Source organism: Cajanus cajan, chromosome 1 (genome assembly GCF_000230855.2).
Source record: "Cajanus cajan strain Asha chromosome 1, NIPB_CcT2T_4, whole genome shotgun sequence".
Classification (NCBI taxonomy): Eukaryota; Viridiplantae; Streptophyta; class Magnoliopsida; order Fabales; family Fabaceae; genus Cajanus; species Cajanus cajan.
The window spans coordinates 6477773-6492935 of NC_138517.1; the positions used below are offsets into that span (position 1 = coordinate 6477773).

The window sequence follows — 15163 nt, forward strand, 5'->3', positions numbered from 1 at the left end:
GTCTAGAATCAGCATTCCACAAACTAGAAAAGGAAATGGGGGCTTTACAAAGTGCTAATACTAATAGTAGCCAAAAAAGTATTGTAGCACTAGGGAATTAGATTCATTGCATTCATGACGTGCATTTCTATTGATGGAGATATAGCTTTTCCTTTATGTCCATGGTTGGTTGGAAAGGGATGAATTAAAATAAGAGAGCATTCAATCACAAAACCCAAAAGAAAGAAAAAAAAGAAGAAAATAAAGCCAACAATAACATGTGATTAGAGAAAATAAATGGCTGAAATGAAATAAAAAAATTAAAAATCCCTTCCTTAGGCTACAACCTAATGTGAAATGTCAAGGCATTCATTCACATAAAAACTAGTCCTTACTCCTTAATTAAGGACATGGAAAAATGTCAAGACTTACAAGGTCACCACCACCATGACCATGAGCTAGTGGCCAAATACTAGAAAACTGGTGTGGTTTTGATGGTTAAAGTAGTCAAAGTAAAACTCAAATCAGAGACAGCTACTACAATTTCCAAGTTCTTGAACAATGGCTTCCAAGTTTGGCCTCTCAAATGGAGACTCATGGGAGCAAAGTAAGGCCATTCTCGCCAGTTTAGCCGCCTCATATTCAAAAAACCTGCCATGCAGATTCGGGTCGATGAATTCTGGGAATCTGAAGGACTCTGCAGCAAGGCGCATCGCGCTTGTGATCTTCTGCTTCCCAGTGAGGATCTGGAAAAGAAGCACCCCAAATGCATAAACATCGCTCTTCTCGGTGAACCGGCCAGTGGTGGTGTATTCTGGAGCCAGGTAACCCTTTGCTGCACTACCCTTTAGCGCTGAGAAGACAATGTCATTGGTGAGAAGCTTGTACAGGCCGGAATCTGAAAGCAACGGGTTGTACCGCTGATCAATGTGCACTTTCTCCGCTGAGATGTTTTGGTGAACAAGGGCTGGTTTGTTTGCTTTGTTTGCATGTAAATATGCTATACCTGGTCAAGAAAACAAGGTTTCAGCATACACATGAAGATTGGAAATCATGAGAATATATCACTTGATTCACTTCTTATTAGGATCCTAATGAATATTAATTCAAATGAATGCAAATCAATCGCAACAATTTTAAAGGAAAATTAATCTTACAATGAAGCTAGAGGTTTGTCACTAAGCTGAGAATAATAGGGGGAAACCAATTATGTGTTTATTTACAGCACATGATAACATGTAATATAATATAATATATACTTTGTAGTGGTGTTGGCATCTCTTGAAGCATCTGAGTAGTAGTGAGAAAAGAGATGCTCAGAGTTATTCGCTAACCACTGCCTTTTATCTAATGATTTCTAAAAATAGTTGAAGTATCAAACTAAAGGAAAGTAAATTATTTTTAAAAAGGGCATGATGGAAGAGTAACCTTTAGCAATCCCTTTCGCAATAGAAACTCTAGTTGACCATTCGAGGACTTCTCCATCACCTTCTTTCACGTCAAGGTAGCGCATCAGATTTCCATTTGAAACAAAATCATAGACCAGGAAGCATTCACCTCGTCCCCTTGAACAACAAAATCCTCTCAGCCTCACTAAATTCTCATTCCTCAGTGAGGTCAAGATGTTCAATCCCTTCAAAAATTCAGCTTCGTCCGATTTGCAACTAGTTTTACTGATGCTCTTAACAGCAACAACAGAACCGTCTCTCAAAACTCCTTTATACGTTGCACTAAAGTTGCTCTTACCCAACAAATTCATCTCTGAGAAATACTGAGTAGCAGACTCCACTTCTTCCAAGTTGAATCTGAAACTCTGGAACACATCTTGCCTATCCCCATTGAAATTCTTGCTATCGGCCAAAGGGTCCCATCCATTAGAGTACTCAAGGCTGACCAAAGGAGATCCATTTTTCCTGTATATACCCTTGGCTTGATCTGTACTAAGACGGCCTTCAGAGATATCAAATGCACTTCCAAGCCTTTGTTTCCGCCGACGATACATAGTGAACGTCAAAATACCAATTGCTGATACTGCAATCGTAGCTAGAACTATGCCAACTGTAATAGATGTTGCTTGTTTGGATTTTGATGGATTTTGGCACTGAGTTGTATTACAAGGCAACTTTACATTAGCAGTTTCAGGGATATCTCTAGACAGACCACCGACTCCTGCTCCATATGGTTCTGGTTGAGTGAGATTGACATGTTCTGAAGCAGTGCAAACTTTCAAGGATGAAAACCCAACCCCACATAATCCCATGTTTTCTTCATACACAAATCCATCCTCTAGTCTCTTCAGAGCTTCATTAAACCAAAGAAAGCAAAACAAACATATATCAGATTTGATAATTTCTGATGAAAAAGAAGACAAACATCAATGAAAAAATGGACAGATAGAAAAGCAATAAAGTAAAATGAAAGTGTAACATCAATATTACCAGGAGGTACATTCCCAGAGAGAGTATTGTTGTGAACATCCAAAACTTGCAGAGAAGGAATATCAGCTAGTTTGGTGGGAATGGAACCAAAGAGACTATTAGAGCTCAAATCTAGCCTCATCAACATTCCCAAATCACCTAGACTAGCAGGGATAGCTCCAGCCAACTGGTTTGACTGAAGAGCAAGAACACTAAGCTTTTTCAAATCACCAAGCTGTGTAGGTATGCTTCCGGTTAACTGATTATAGCAAAGCTGCAAAACTGCATAGCAAGTAAAAAAATTCCAAATAAGAAAACTCCCAAATCTGAACCACCAAACAAACATTATTCCTCAGGAAAGCCAAAGAAAACAGTACAAACAAACAAACAAATTTTCGGGTTGCATTTTCAGCTCTAATGAACAAATACTAATCTTGGGAGAAGGTTAGTAATAGTCATCAAAGTTCAAAGTGGTAGCTGTCAACAGTAATATGCTTAGATTCCTCTAATGAACACTTTGTAAAATGCTGGTGTAGAATTCATTGAATTAAATCCTTCATTTATCCAGAAAAGAAAAGCAGACAATTTCAAGAAAAACCATTAAATAGAGTTCAGAAACTGGGCCAAGAGATTAATAACACTGTAACCCTTTAATTTTCTAGTTCATACCTACCTCTTGCAATTAAACCAGTTAACATCAGGTTGTTCAAAATCAACTTTTAGTTACACAAAGCGCCTTCTAAAGGAGATTGCACTAAAAAACATGCCCATAACCATATACTGTAAAAGCATTTAAAGCTATGATTCCTTTTTCCTTCACGTGAATTAACTATTCTGGAAAATCACAGTGCGAGAAAACTTAGAAAACCAACAATAAGAGGGGTAAAAAAAGTCAATCAAATGAAACGAAACTAAATGGCACAGCAAATAAACAAAATCAAGCTCAAATCTTTCAGCAAAACCCACAACCACACAACATTCAAAACCCCACAAAAGCTTCAACAAGAACCACATGAAGCCAAATCAGGTGCAGAAAACTGAAAGTTCCATTTTTTTTCAATCAAAAACAACCAAAGCCAAATCAAGGTGCAGAAAACCGAAAGTTCCATTTTACCTTGAAGATTCTCCATCTTGCCAACCTCGGGTGGGATTTCTCCAGAGAGGTGATTCACATTCAAGTACAAGTCACTAAGTTGGGTCATGTTTGCAACTTCCCTTGGAATCTCTCCATACAAAGAGTTATAATGCAAGTAAAGTCCTGTCAAGTGCTTGAGTCCACCAATGGCTGGTGAGAGCCTCCCAGAGAGGCCTTTTCCCTGCAAAGACACATTTGCCACCTGACCCTTCTCATTGCAAGCCACTCCCTCAAAGGAACCGCCACATGGGTTGCCATCCATGGTCCATGAGGACAGAAAATGCCCCTCTGGATCCAAACTGGATTTCAGGTCCAAAAGGGCTCTAAGCTCATCATTACCAAAAACACATGGAGGGTGTAAGAGCAAAGCCAGGAGGAAGAAGGTGAGGAGAAGGAGGTGCACTGAACAAGACATGTTGAGACGGAAATGGTTGAGGATACAACCAACAGAGTTGTTTTTTTAACTCAAGGTTTGTTGTTGTGGAGAATGTTTTAGTTGCTTCTGTAACACAAGTCACAGGTGTGTGTTCTTTCTTTCTAACTAGGCCAAAGAGAGAAGTGGTGGTGGGAGTGACAAAAGATGCAGGGAAGTGGACTTGTCAGAAACTAAAGGGTGATATCAGAAAGAAGAAAATAATAATGATAAAGAAATTTTTTTAGTAGAGGTTATTTTTCACATTTTAATTTGGGTGTTTGAATTTGAATTTTTAACGTAAATAATATTTTTTTTTTAAATTTACCAAAATAACACATGTGTAACTTTATTTACACAACTAGAACCATTTACTGTTCATACTCAGAATTCGGTTCCTGGAGACCCGAATTCTGAGCTTCAAAATTTTTTTTTTCTTTTTTTGTGCTCAGAATTCGATTTCCGGGAACCGAATTCTGAGTTTTTTTTTTTTTTTTTTGTTTATGGCTGATTTTCCGCGAGTGTGGGAAGTGGAACAGGCCGTTCTGGAAGCAGAACGGCCCGTTCTGCTTAAACACATTGAGTGTTTTTTTTAACATTAGAACGGGCCGTTCCAATTTAAAAAAAAACACTCTGTGTTTAAGCAGAACGGGCCGTTCTGCTTCCGGAACGGGCCGTTCTGCTTCCCAGACTTGCGCAAACTAGCAGAAAACGCAAAAAAAAAAAAAAATTAAAAACAACTCAGAATTCGGTTCCCGGGAAACCAAATTCTGAGCACAAAAAAAGAGAAAAAAAAATTTTGAAGCTCAGAATTCGGTTCCACGGAAACCGAATTCTGAGTGTGAACAATAAACGGTTCTAGTTGTGTAAATAAAGTTGTACAGGTGTTATTTTAGTAAATTTTAAAAAAAAAATATTATTTACGTAAAAAATTCGTTTGAATTTACGTCAAAAACATTTAAAATTATCTTGAAATGTCACTTCTTTGTTTGTTTGTATAGAAGAAAAAAAAACTTAACTCTCACTTTAATTAAAAATAAAATATTAAAAAATATATAAATGGTGAGTAATTTTTACTTTATAAATTAATTTTATAAAATTGAATTAAATTCAAAGTTACTAGAGTTTGATTATGAGAATGGAGATTTATTTCACTTTTTGTAAAACGTAATTTTAATAAAAAAAATATAAATGTTTAGTTGTTTTAAAGTAAAATCGAAGTTTGGATATTATTTCATAGTATTAAAATGTATATTTTTACTTTTTAATGTATAAAATTTAAAAAGAATAAAATTATTATTTTAAAATAAAAATGAATTAAATTCAATTCAATTTTTATTCAAACACACAATAAATTTTAAATATATATTTGAAAAATGGCTCAATACCGGTTAAATAAACTTCTTTCACTTTCCAATATATAAACGGCAAAGTAAGTAGTGAATTGCTTTTTTATTAAAAAAAGGTAATTGCAAAACAAATAAGCCATAAATACTTGGAAATTTCAAAACAGGTTTTAAAATTAAAAAAATTAGGTCCCTGTTCTTAAAAACAAAGTAATTTTTTTAGGATTAAGTTCTGACAGCTAAGTGCATGTTTACTTCAGCTTTTATACGTGAAATTTCATGTTTATGAGAATTAAATAATTGAAATTTTCACGTAAATTTACTTCTAAACGTAGAAAGAGAAAGAAAAATTACGTTTATAAATTAAAACCAAACACGCACTAAAATTCTCATAAAATAATAATATTATGGCAATTTTAAAACTTGATTAAAAAGTTTACATCATAAATATAAAGAATTCAATTAAAAAAATAGATAATCATTCACTCTCTATCATTTTAAACATTAAAACATTGCAAAAAAAAGATATCTATTAATTATTTTAAATTTACTAATAAATCTACTCACTAATTTAACTTAAAATTATATTTTCTTTTAAATTTCAATTTTACTAAAAGTAATAAAAGAGTATATTTTACATTAAATTAAAATTTACATTATAATTAAATCAAACTTCAAATGATTTTATTTTTTTTCGACAATAGTTTCGTTTAAAAAATTTTGAGGTATCGTTCATTTTTATGTTAATTAAACGGTGACAATTTTATTGTTAAAAAGACGTGTTGTAAAGGTTGTGGATAGAATGTATTAAGAACTTTTAAGGAATTATTTGTTTTGACGTCTACCGGACTATCACGATTTTGTTATTGAAACAACACATTTCGAAGATTAAAGAGGGAATGTGTTTATTAATTTCAATTAGTCTAATTTCTAAAATTTTTAAAAATACTTAAATAAGTCATTGTGTCTTAGATATTTTTCGTTTTAGTATTCGTTAGACAATCACAATTTTATTATTAAAAATGTGTCTTAGAAATTAAAGATAAAGTGTTTATAAATTATTTTTTATCTTAATTTTTAAATAATGTAAAATTTTTAATCACATCAAAATAAATTTAAAATCACTTTTAACTAATTTTGAAAAATTACAAATACCCACTCAAATAAATATTAAGCGATTTTTTACATTGGATAAAAATTATGTTAAATTTTATTATTAATTGTTGAGCAAAAAATTAGGTATATCTTTTATATATATATATATATATATATATATATATATATATATATATTATTCGAATCTTTATATGAATAGTAAAATCAACCCCCAAAAAAGAGTACTAAATTTTAAAATAAAAACACAAATCACCTTATTATAAAATTAATTTTATAAGTGAGTTTTATTCGAAATTAGTTTAATAAGTCGTTCAAACACACTTAATTCCAATTCTAATTCTAATAATAAGAAGAAGAAAAAAGAAACCGTTTTAGTGTAGTGTTGCATTGCACTTGCATGCAACTTATGATGCACTGTTGGCCGTTGGATTGATTGCACTTTCACAACATGTGTGATGATTCTTAAGTAGCATTGGGGTACTCCAAATTCGAAGCAAATTTTTTTCTTTTTATATTATATATAAAGTTGGAATTGGAAGTGATGTGTATTGGGATGGAAGACATGAACATAACCTTTGTCCTATGATATTGCATGGCCATTCTTTTTGGGGTGCTGAAAAAGTAAGATAGTGTCATAGTTTGTGTGCCATGCCAAGATTATCATAGCTAAAATCAATACACAGATTCTACCACCTACCAAGAAAACTCACTCAATTGTTTCAAGATACTATATTAATCTCTCTCAACTTTATGTTTTATTCAAATATTTATGTAAATTTAAATGTTAATGAGGTCTAAACATGTAAATATCAAGTTCATTACTTTCAAAGTTTAGGTCGTTAAAAAATATTTAAACTATTCAAATTAGTTTTGTCCATCTAATATGTGACTTAACTGTTATAAGTTGTTTTAATTTAACTGATGTTGGATTTAAATTTTAGATATATAGTGATATTAAATAGTCAAAAGAAAATTTTTATAATCTAAAATAGTTATACAAAATTCAAATTCTTCAGTGAAAAATATTTAACATTAAAAAAATGTTTGACATTCTAAAATTTGTATAAAGTTTAAAATTTACTATATCTTAGTATCTTATATTACACTATCGTTTAAAATTTAGACTAAATTTTAAATAGAATAATCTAGTTTGATTAGTTATCTCTTATTATGAAATATTTCATTTTAACTTGAGTCAATTAAATCATGAAATGAAAATTTTACTAATTTTATATTCAATTTATTTTTAAAATAATGATGCATTGGTTACTTCTTTTTTCTCTTTGCATAAAATTATACATTACTAATCAAATACACTTATATTTGTTAACAAAGAAGGAGACATGTCACATTGAAGCTAATATAACTGGTTTTTGGATCTCTATCACAAATTTGACACAAAAATGCTGAATTACATGGATTTTAGATGATATTTAGACATGCACTACAATAATTTGAGATTCCAAATAATAACAAGAACACTAGAATGAAATGTATGCAACATAAGATCAAGGCCTTGTATAGTATGCTGATCATAGTACAGCGTGAATAATCGCTATTGGTACCAAACTCACGTCAAAGAAAATAATCATTTCAAAGTTATTATTGCCAATAGTTATCATTATTTGTTGGGTAAATCGGGCAAGTCATATATTTTAACAATGTTACTTCACATGTTAAAATTTTGTTACTATATAGTACTTTCTCTTTTTGGTGACTTGTTACTAGTATCATATTTCCATTAATCATTATTACATGAAGTTTTGAATGAAATTATACATTAAATATTAATATTTAATTTGTTCATAAGTAATGTCTTCGAAATTTTGTCCAAGTAATATATACAATTATTAATCTATAATTTTTTAAAAAAAATATTAAATGCATTTAAAAATTATGATTAAAAAAGTGCTATGTTGTTGTAAAAGTGTTGATTTTATATAAAAAAAATGATTTTTATTAATAATTAGAAATAATATTTAAATATTATTGACATCTAGCAGAATAAAATATTTTAAAAAAATAAAAGTATCAACTTTAATTTTCAAAAATGGTCAAACCAGGATTATTGGGCCTAGTTCAGTACTGATTACTGAATAAGAACAGAGCACTTGTACTTGTTACTTCACTTGAAAGATTACTTTTTTTTTTAAGAAAAAAACAACTTTAAAGCTTATTTTCCCAAACGATTTTTTTATTACATATGTAATGTTTTTAATTAAGTTTAGGGTGTATTAAGTAATTTAATTAATGAAATTAAATATTTAATGAATTTTATGAATATAAAATTATTAATTATGTCAATCAATTATAAATTATAATATCTATGACTATGAAATAGTTATTATAAAAATTAATATATTTAGTAAATTTTGTGAGACCCCCTTCTGATTTGCTTCTTTTCTTCCACAAGGCCCTACCCTCTCCCTCTCATTTTTGAACTGAACCCTTCTTTTCCCCTTCGCTTGAACTCAAGGTGGTGGTGTTGGGTTGTGAGGTGTGCTAGCTGGTGTTGGGTTCCCCTCTCCTTCCTCCTGCATTCAAGCTCCCTAGTTTACTCTTCTCTTCCGCTCAAGCTTTCCGGAGCTCGGAATTTTCACCCGAGGTAAGGGAAGCTAGTGTTTTTGTTTCTTTTTCGTTGTTCTTGACTGTGGACGAGTTCTATAAACTCATTAGATGCTTGTTGGTGTCTGATTCATGGCTGGAATTGAAAGAAAGCTTGTTTTCTTTGGGGTTTCGGGGTTGTTGAGAAATTTTGGGGAAAATCTTTGAATTGTTGTTGCATGTTGAAAAAGGTGGTATTTTTGGACTCTTGGATGAAATTGTGGTAATTCGAACCGATTGCATGTGGAGTTCTGGTTGTTTTGCAGATTGTTTGAAGAATTTTTTCGAAAATGGTTGGCTGCTGCTGAGCTTCGCGCTGAGCGCGTGGTCACCAAGAGACCCCATTTGGCCAAGCTCGTCGAGCGCAATGATGAATGCGCTGGGCGCGCTTGGAGATGTGGGTCTCTGGCTGGCCCGCGCTGGGCGTGACCTGGACCGCGTTGGGTGCGATACTAGTTGTGGCAGGTTTTGGGTGTTTTGTCGGGCACTGAGCGCGCCCCTTGTCGCGCTGGGCGTGAGACTCCTTGGGAGTCTCTGCCTTGTGAGCGCTGAGCGTAAAATGAAGTGCGTTGGGCGCGAGACCAAGGGAGTCTCTGCCTTCCCCGCGCTGGGCGCGGGTTTAGGTACGCCGGGTGCGTGAGACTCCTCTGAGTCTCTGCCTGGCCAGCGCTGGGCGCAATAGCCATGGCGCCAAGCGCGAGAGAGCTTTGGGTTCTCTGGCTGAGTCCTGCCGGGCGCGGGCACACCTGCGCTGGTCCCCTGGTGCTCTCTGGTTGCGCTGCGCTGGGCGCAACCACGTGTGCGCCGGGCGCGGAGATGAGACTGTTATGTATGATGTTTCATGTTGAGTTGAATGGAAATGGAAGGTTATGAAATGATGACTAGTAGATAAGTTGTTGTTGACATTGAGTTGTATCTGGTGAATGTGTTGAGAAGTGGTGTTATGTTGTAGATGATATGTTGAACTGTGGAGTTGATATGCTGAGTTGTACATTTGTGTTGTGTTGTAAGTTGTTGTGTTGAGATGTATAAGTTGAGTTGTGTTGGAATGTTGGTGTGACTTGTTGTAGGCCGCAAGGCTGAGTTGTTGTAGGCCGCAAGGCTGAGTTGTTGTAGGCCGTAAAGGCTGAGTTGTTGTAGGCCGAAAGGCTGAGTTGTTGTTGGAGATCTCCGAGTTGATATGCGTGACGACGCATTGTATGCTTATTGATGATAATGTTAAAAACCGAGGGAATGTATGTTGATGAAGTGTAAATATTCGTGGTTGTTTATATTTTCTTAAAAATCTTTCTATATGTTGTTTCTTTATGCTAGCTTACCCTTTGTGTTTCCATGTGGTTGGACTGCTATGATCGTACTATGTACGGGAGCAGAGCAGGGATAGGAGGTGGATAGCGATGAGTCAGCAGCTGATAGATGGAGCTGACTTCTATGGATGTTTTGTTTGTTTTAGTCACTTGGCATAGTGACTTCTGATGAAATTCTTGTTTTGCATGCCCTAACTCTAGTCGGACTCGGGACATATGTATATATTTATATTCTAGACTCTATATTTATATACTCGTTCTATTCTGTCTAGTGTTTCCGGTATGCTGTGATTGAAGTGTAGCGGCCTGTCAGGTCGTTACACTTTAGTTGTATCAGAGCAGGTCGAGTCTAGTGGACACTCTTTGGGGGTGGTTCCTTTAGGCTTTTGTTGTGTTAACTCTGTGTTGTGTTGCCTTGTTGTGTTGCTTGCTATGCTAATTGATGTGATGAACTACTGTGTTGATAGTTGTTGTTTGGGTGAGTGGTAATGTACTAAAGATGCTGTTATTTTGTAGACGATGACTAGAACCAACGAACAGATAGCCCGTGCCATAGAGATGATGGTTATGGCTATGCAGCAGCAAAATGCATATTTTGCTAGGATGGAAGCTGAGAGAGCTGCAGCTGGTGCAAAAAGACCCACGGGGTCACAGGAAAGCCGGGACCTGGCTGAGTTCCGGAAGTGTCATCCCCCACAGTTTACAGGTGAAGCGGATCCAGAGGTAGCTGACCGCTGGATACGTGAGCTAGAGAAGATCTTTAATGTTCTGGGGTGTTCTCTAGATAAGAGGTTGGCATATGCTGTGTATATGCTAGTAGGAGAGGCCGAACATTGGTGGAGAAACACTTGCCAGATGCTTGCTGCTATGGGAGTTACAGTGGATTGGGAGTGTTTTAGGACAGTGTTTATCGAGAAGTATTATCCGGAGAGCGTGAGGTATGCCAAGGAGGCCGAGTTTTTACGATTACATCAGGGTGGGATGTCTGTATCAGAGTATGCATTGAAGTTCGAGCACTTGGCTCGTTTTTATTCACAGGCTATTTCTGAGGCCTGGAAGTGCAGAAAATTTGCTGAGGGGCTGAAGTATGAGTTGAAGAAGGTGGTGGTGCCTATGGCCATCATCGAGTTTCCTGCCTTAGTAGAGAAGGCGAAGATTGTAGAGAGGTTAGAAGGGAGTAGCAGGGTAATTAGAGCTGTTGAGGGACCAGCTGGGTCCAAGAGAGGAAGTGGAAGTCAGGGGAAGCCGTATGATAGGCCCCAGCCACAGCAAAGGGGTCCTATTATTAGGCAACCTGCTGAGACTGCCAGAGGAGGAGGACAGGGTGGAGGTGCTGCCCTTAGGTGTTACAGGTGTGGCGGATCCCATTTGATCAGGGATTGTCCACACATTGAGAGCAGATGTTTCAGATGTCAGCAGATGGGCCATGTGTCTTTCAACTGTCCCACCAGGAGTAGACCAGAGAGGAGCACACCGAGGAGTGATGCACAGAGGGCTGATACTCAGAGGTGTAGTGTGCAGAGGACTGAGACTCAGAGGGGTGACAGACCCACTACAGCTGGTAGGGTGTTCGCTTTGACTGGTGCTGAGGCTTCGACTTCTTCTGACCTAGTGAAGGGGAAGGGCAAGGCTGCTGGTAAGGATGTGATGCTTTTGTTTGATTCTGGGGCTTCCCATTCTTTTATTTCCTATGCCTGTGTTGCTATTTTGGGGAGTTGTTAAGTCTCAATTTTACCTCTTTTTGGATGAGACTTATTGAACAAATTCCACTCATCCTTTGAACCATTGCAATATAATTGTTCTCTTTTTGGTTCTTTTTGTGTGCAGATATAACTAACCCAAATTTAGCTAACAATACCTTAATACACCTCATTTTTTGTGCAGGTATTGAGCTAGGGACTTGAGGATTGAAGATCCATAGGATTGGAAACCAAAGGAGCTAAGGAGCAGAGAAGAGGTTATGCGCCGGGCGCAAGGTGATCCGCGCCGGGCGAGCAAAACAGAGCATTTCACCTCTGGAAGCTATTGAGCCGGGCGCAATATGAATTGCGCCGGGCTTGTACTGAAGACAGAGGGCATTTGGAAGGCCATGCGTCGGGCGCGAAGACTTATGCGCCGGGCGCATGAACCCTAATCTGACTCCCAGGCTCGTATTTGAAGCCATTTTCGGGGGAGAAACCTCCATTCTCGCATTGGGCGCCTCCAGAAGCTGCGGAAGGGATTCCCAGGGCTTGGGATCGTCTGTGTGCGGATCTTTCCTTCGGTTCTTCACTTCCTCTTCCATCTCTATTTTGTATTTGCCCTCATTGTTGTGAGTGGTTTCACCCATTTTGTGGGGTTAGATGTAACCAACGTACTCTATTGTAATCTTTACGGTTTTAATGATATATATACATGTTGTTTTATTCTTTGTTGTGTTTGTTTCTATTCGTAATGCTTGCTTTGGATTGATCACCCTTTGCATGATTTAAGGTTCCATGGGTATTGGAAAATAACCTTTGAAACTAGTTCTGAAACATATGCCTAGTGGTGATTGTATCTAGGGATAGAGCTTGACCCATTAGTAGTCTTAAACCCTAGCCCGTAATGCGGGTGTAGATATTGGGTACTCAAGGGATTGATATTCAATATCCGCACCTAGGCTCTTTCTCTAAGGGATTAGGTTTGAGTAAACTCTTGGGTTGACTAAGCAATGAATTCAACAAGAGATTAAGGATACATTAGTGTTACGTTCGGTGAAATCTTACCCCCACAACCTCACAATACCACAATACCATTCCTTACCTTTTCCACTCACAAAACAATATTTATTTACAGCTTTCATTCCAATAGTCACAACTTTGAATTCACTGCACAAACTATGAAATTGGAATTATTCTTTAGTCACGAATAGTCAATAAATGCTTATATTACCTTCTAATCCCTGTGGATACGATATTTTTACTACTTGAACGGCCGGTATACTTGCCGTGTTTGAGACCGTTGATAGAATTACACTGATTTACAATTATAACAAAAGTACTTCAACGGAAATCTCAACAGAGTGCCTGTGTGTGATTTGGGGTTGAGACTGCTAGTGTCGACGCCCGCTTCTGCTTCAGTAGTCGCTTCTGAGCTGTGTGCTGGCTGCCCCATTGTTGTGAATGGGAAGAAGTACAAGGTAAACTTGATTTGTTTGCCTTTGGTTGATATTGACATAATCTTGGGGATGGATTGGTTATCTGCCAATCGTATTCTTATAGATTGTGCCAATAGACGTTGATCTTTCCACAGGAGGAAGATGAGTTATTGATTTCAGCTGGTCAAGCTGAATCATGGTTGCGAGATGGAGCAGAGTGTTGTCTTCTGCTTGCCATGATGAGTGTGGAGACTGAAGGAGTCATTTCTAAGATGGATGTGGTGAGAGACTTTGCTGAAGTATTTCCTGATGAAGTGTCTGGGTTGCCTCCTGTAAGGGAGATGGAGTTTGGCATTGATCTGGTTCCAGGTGCGGGGCCAGTGTCGGTGGCTCCCTACAGGATGGCTCCTGCCAAGCTGATGGAGTTGAAGGGTCAGTTGGAGGACCTATTGGCAAAGCAGTTAGTGCGGCCGAGCGTTTCACCGTGGGGTGCTCCTGTGTTGCTGGTGAAGAAGAAGGATGGGGGTAGTCGTCTCTGTGTGGATTACCGGCAGTTGAACAAGTTGACCATTAAGAACAAATATCCTCTTCCCCGGATAGATGACTTGATGGATCAATTAAGAGGAGCATCGATATTTTCTAAGATCGATTTGAGGTCAGGCTATCACCAGATTAGGGTGAAGGAGGGTGACATACCGAAGACTGCATTCAGGACTAGGTATGGTCACTATGAGTACGTCGTGATGCCGTTTGGTGTGACCAACGCCCCTGCAGTGTTCATGGATTACATGAACAGGATCTTTCGGCCATTCTTGGACAAATTCGTAGTAGTGTTCATTGATGATATCTTGGTTTATTCAAGAACCCGGGAAGAGCATGGAGAGCATTTGAAGATGGTGCTGGAGGTTTTGAAGGCGAAGCAGCTGTATGCTAAGCTTTCAAAATGTGAGTTCTAGTTAGATGAAGTGAAGTTCTTAGGCCACGTGATTTCAGCTGAGGGGATTGCTGTTGATCCGGCTAAGGTGGAGTCGGTGTTGTAGTGGGAGCGTCCGAGGACTGTCAATGATATTCGGAGCTTTGTGGGATTAGCAGGCTACTATCGTCGGTTCATTGAAGGATTCTCCAAGATAGCAGCGCCTCTGACCCAGTTGACGAGGAAGGAGCAGCCGTTCATTTGGACAGATGCCTGTGAGCGAAGTTTTGAGGAGTTGAAGAGGAGGTTGACTACTTCTCCTGTGTTGGTGTTGCCGGATTCTGGTGAGCCCTTTAATGTGTATTGTGACGCTTCTCACCAGGGTCTTGGGTGTGTGCTGATGCAACATGGGAAGGTGGTGGCCTATGCTTCAAGGCAGCTGAAGAACCATGAGAGGACTTATCCCACTCATGACTTGGAGTTGGCAGCTGTTGTTTTTGCCTTGAAGATATGGCGACACTATTTGTATGGTGCTCGGTTCAGCGTCTTTAGTGATCATAAGAGTCTGAAGTATCTATTTGACCAGAAGGAGCTGAACATGAGGCAGAGACGGTGGATGGAGTTTCTGAAGGACTATGACTTCTAGTTCATGTATCATCCTGGTAATGCCAATGTTGTGGCGGACGCGTTGAGTAGGAAATCCATCCACATAGCGAGTATAATGGTGAGGGAGTTGGAACTAATTGAGAAATTCCGAGATTTGAACCTCGGTGTGGAGTTAGCTGAGGATCACATTAGTTGTGGGACAGTTACCGT

At 37.5% G+C, this 15163-nt stretch overlaps 2 protein-coding genes across 2 annotated transcripts; one reads left to right on the forward strand and one right to left on the reverse strand.

The window, feature by feature from the left end:
• Positions 1-263: 263 nt before the first annotated feature.
• On the reverse strand, positions 264-4141 carry LOC109807464 (Leucine-rich repeat protein kinase family protein). The gene is made up of 4 exons (XM_020369992.3): positions 3511-4141; positions 2418-2678; positions 1408-2280; positions 264-985 (listed from the first exon to the last, which is right to left on the reverse strand). Exons 1-4 carry the CDS (start codon positions 3944-3946, stop codon positions 504-506), a joined length of 2052 nt encoding a protein of 683 aa, XP_020225581.1. The 5' UTR covers positions 3947-4141; the 3' UTR covers positions 264-503.
• Positions 4142-10406: 6265 nt separating this feature from the next.
• LOC145956490 (uncharacterized) lies at positions 10407-14800 on the forward strand. Its single transcript, XM_083072104.1, has 5 exons — positions 10407-10446; positions 10927-11898; positions 13394-13476; positions 13590-13959; positions 14730-14800. The coding sequence occupies exons 1-5, from the start codon at positions 10407-10409 to the stop codon at positions 14798-14800; spliced, it is 1536 nt and encodes a 511-aa protein (XP_082928230.1).
• Positions 14801-15163: the final 363 nt, after the last annotated feature.

Bases quoted from the DNA above. Each gene is read 5' to 3' on its own strand.
- LOC109807464 (XM_020369992.3), bottom strand. From the start codon at position 3,946: ATGTCTTGTTCAGTGCACCTCCTTCTCCTCACCTTCTTCCTCCTGGCT. The intron at 2,281-2,417 runs GTAATATTGATG...GGTTTAATGAAG, and splicing joins CTCTGGGAATGTACCTCCTG to CTCTGAAGAGACTAGAGGAT. The intron at 986-1,407 runs GTTACTCTTCCA...TTTCTTGACCAG, and splicing joins TGCGAAAGGGATTGCTAAAG to GTATAGCATATTTACATGCA.
- LOC145956490 (XM_083072104.1), top strand. From the start codon at position 10,407: ATGAGTCAGCAGCTGATAGATGGAGCTGACTTCTATGGAT. The intron at 10,447-10,926 runs GTTTTGTTTGTT...CTAGGATGGAAG, and splicing joins TGGAGCTGACTTCTATGGAT to CTGAGAGAGCTGCAGCTGGT. The intron at 13,477-13,589 runs GTAAACTTGATT...ATCTTTCCACAG, and splicing joins TGAATGGGAAGAAGTACAAG to GAGGAAGATGAGTTATTGAT.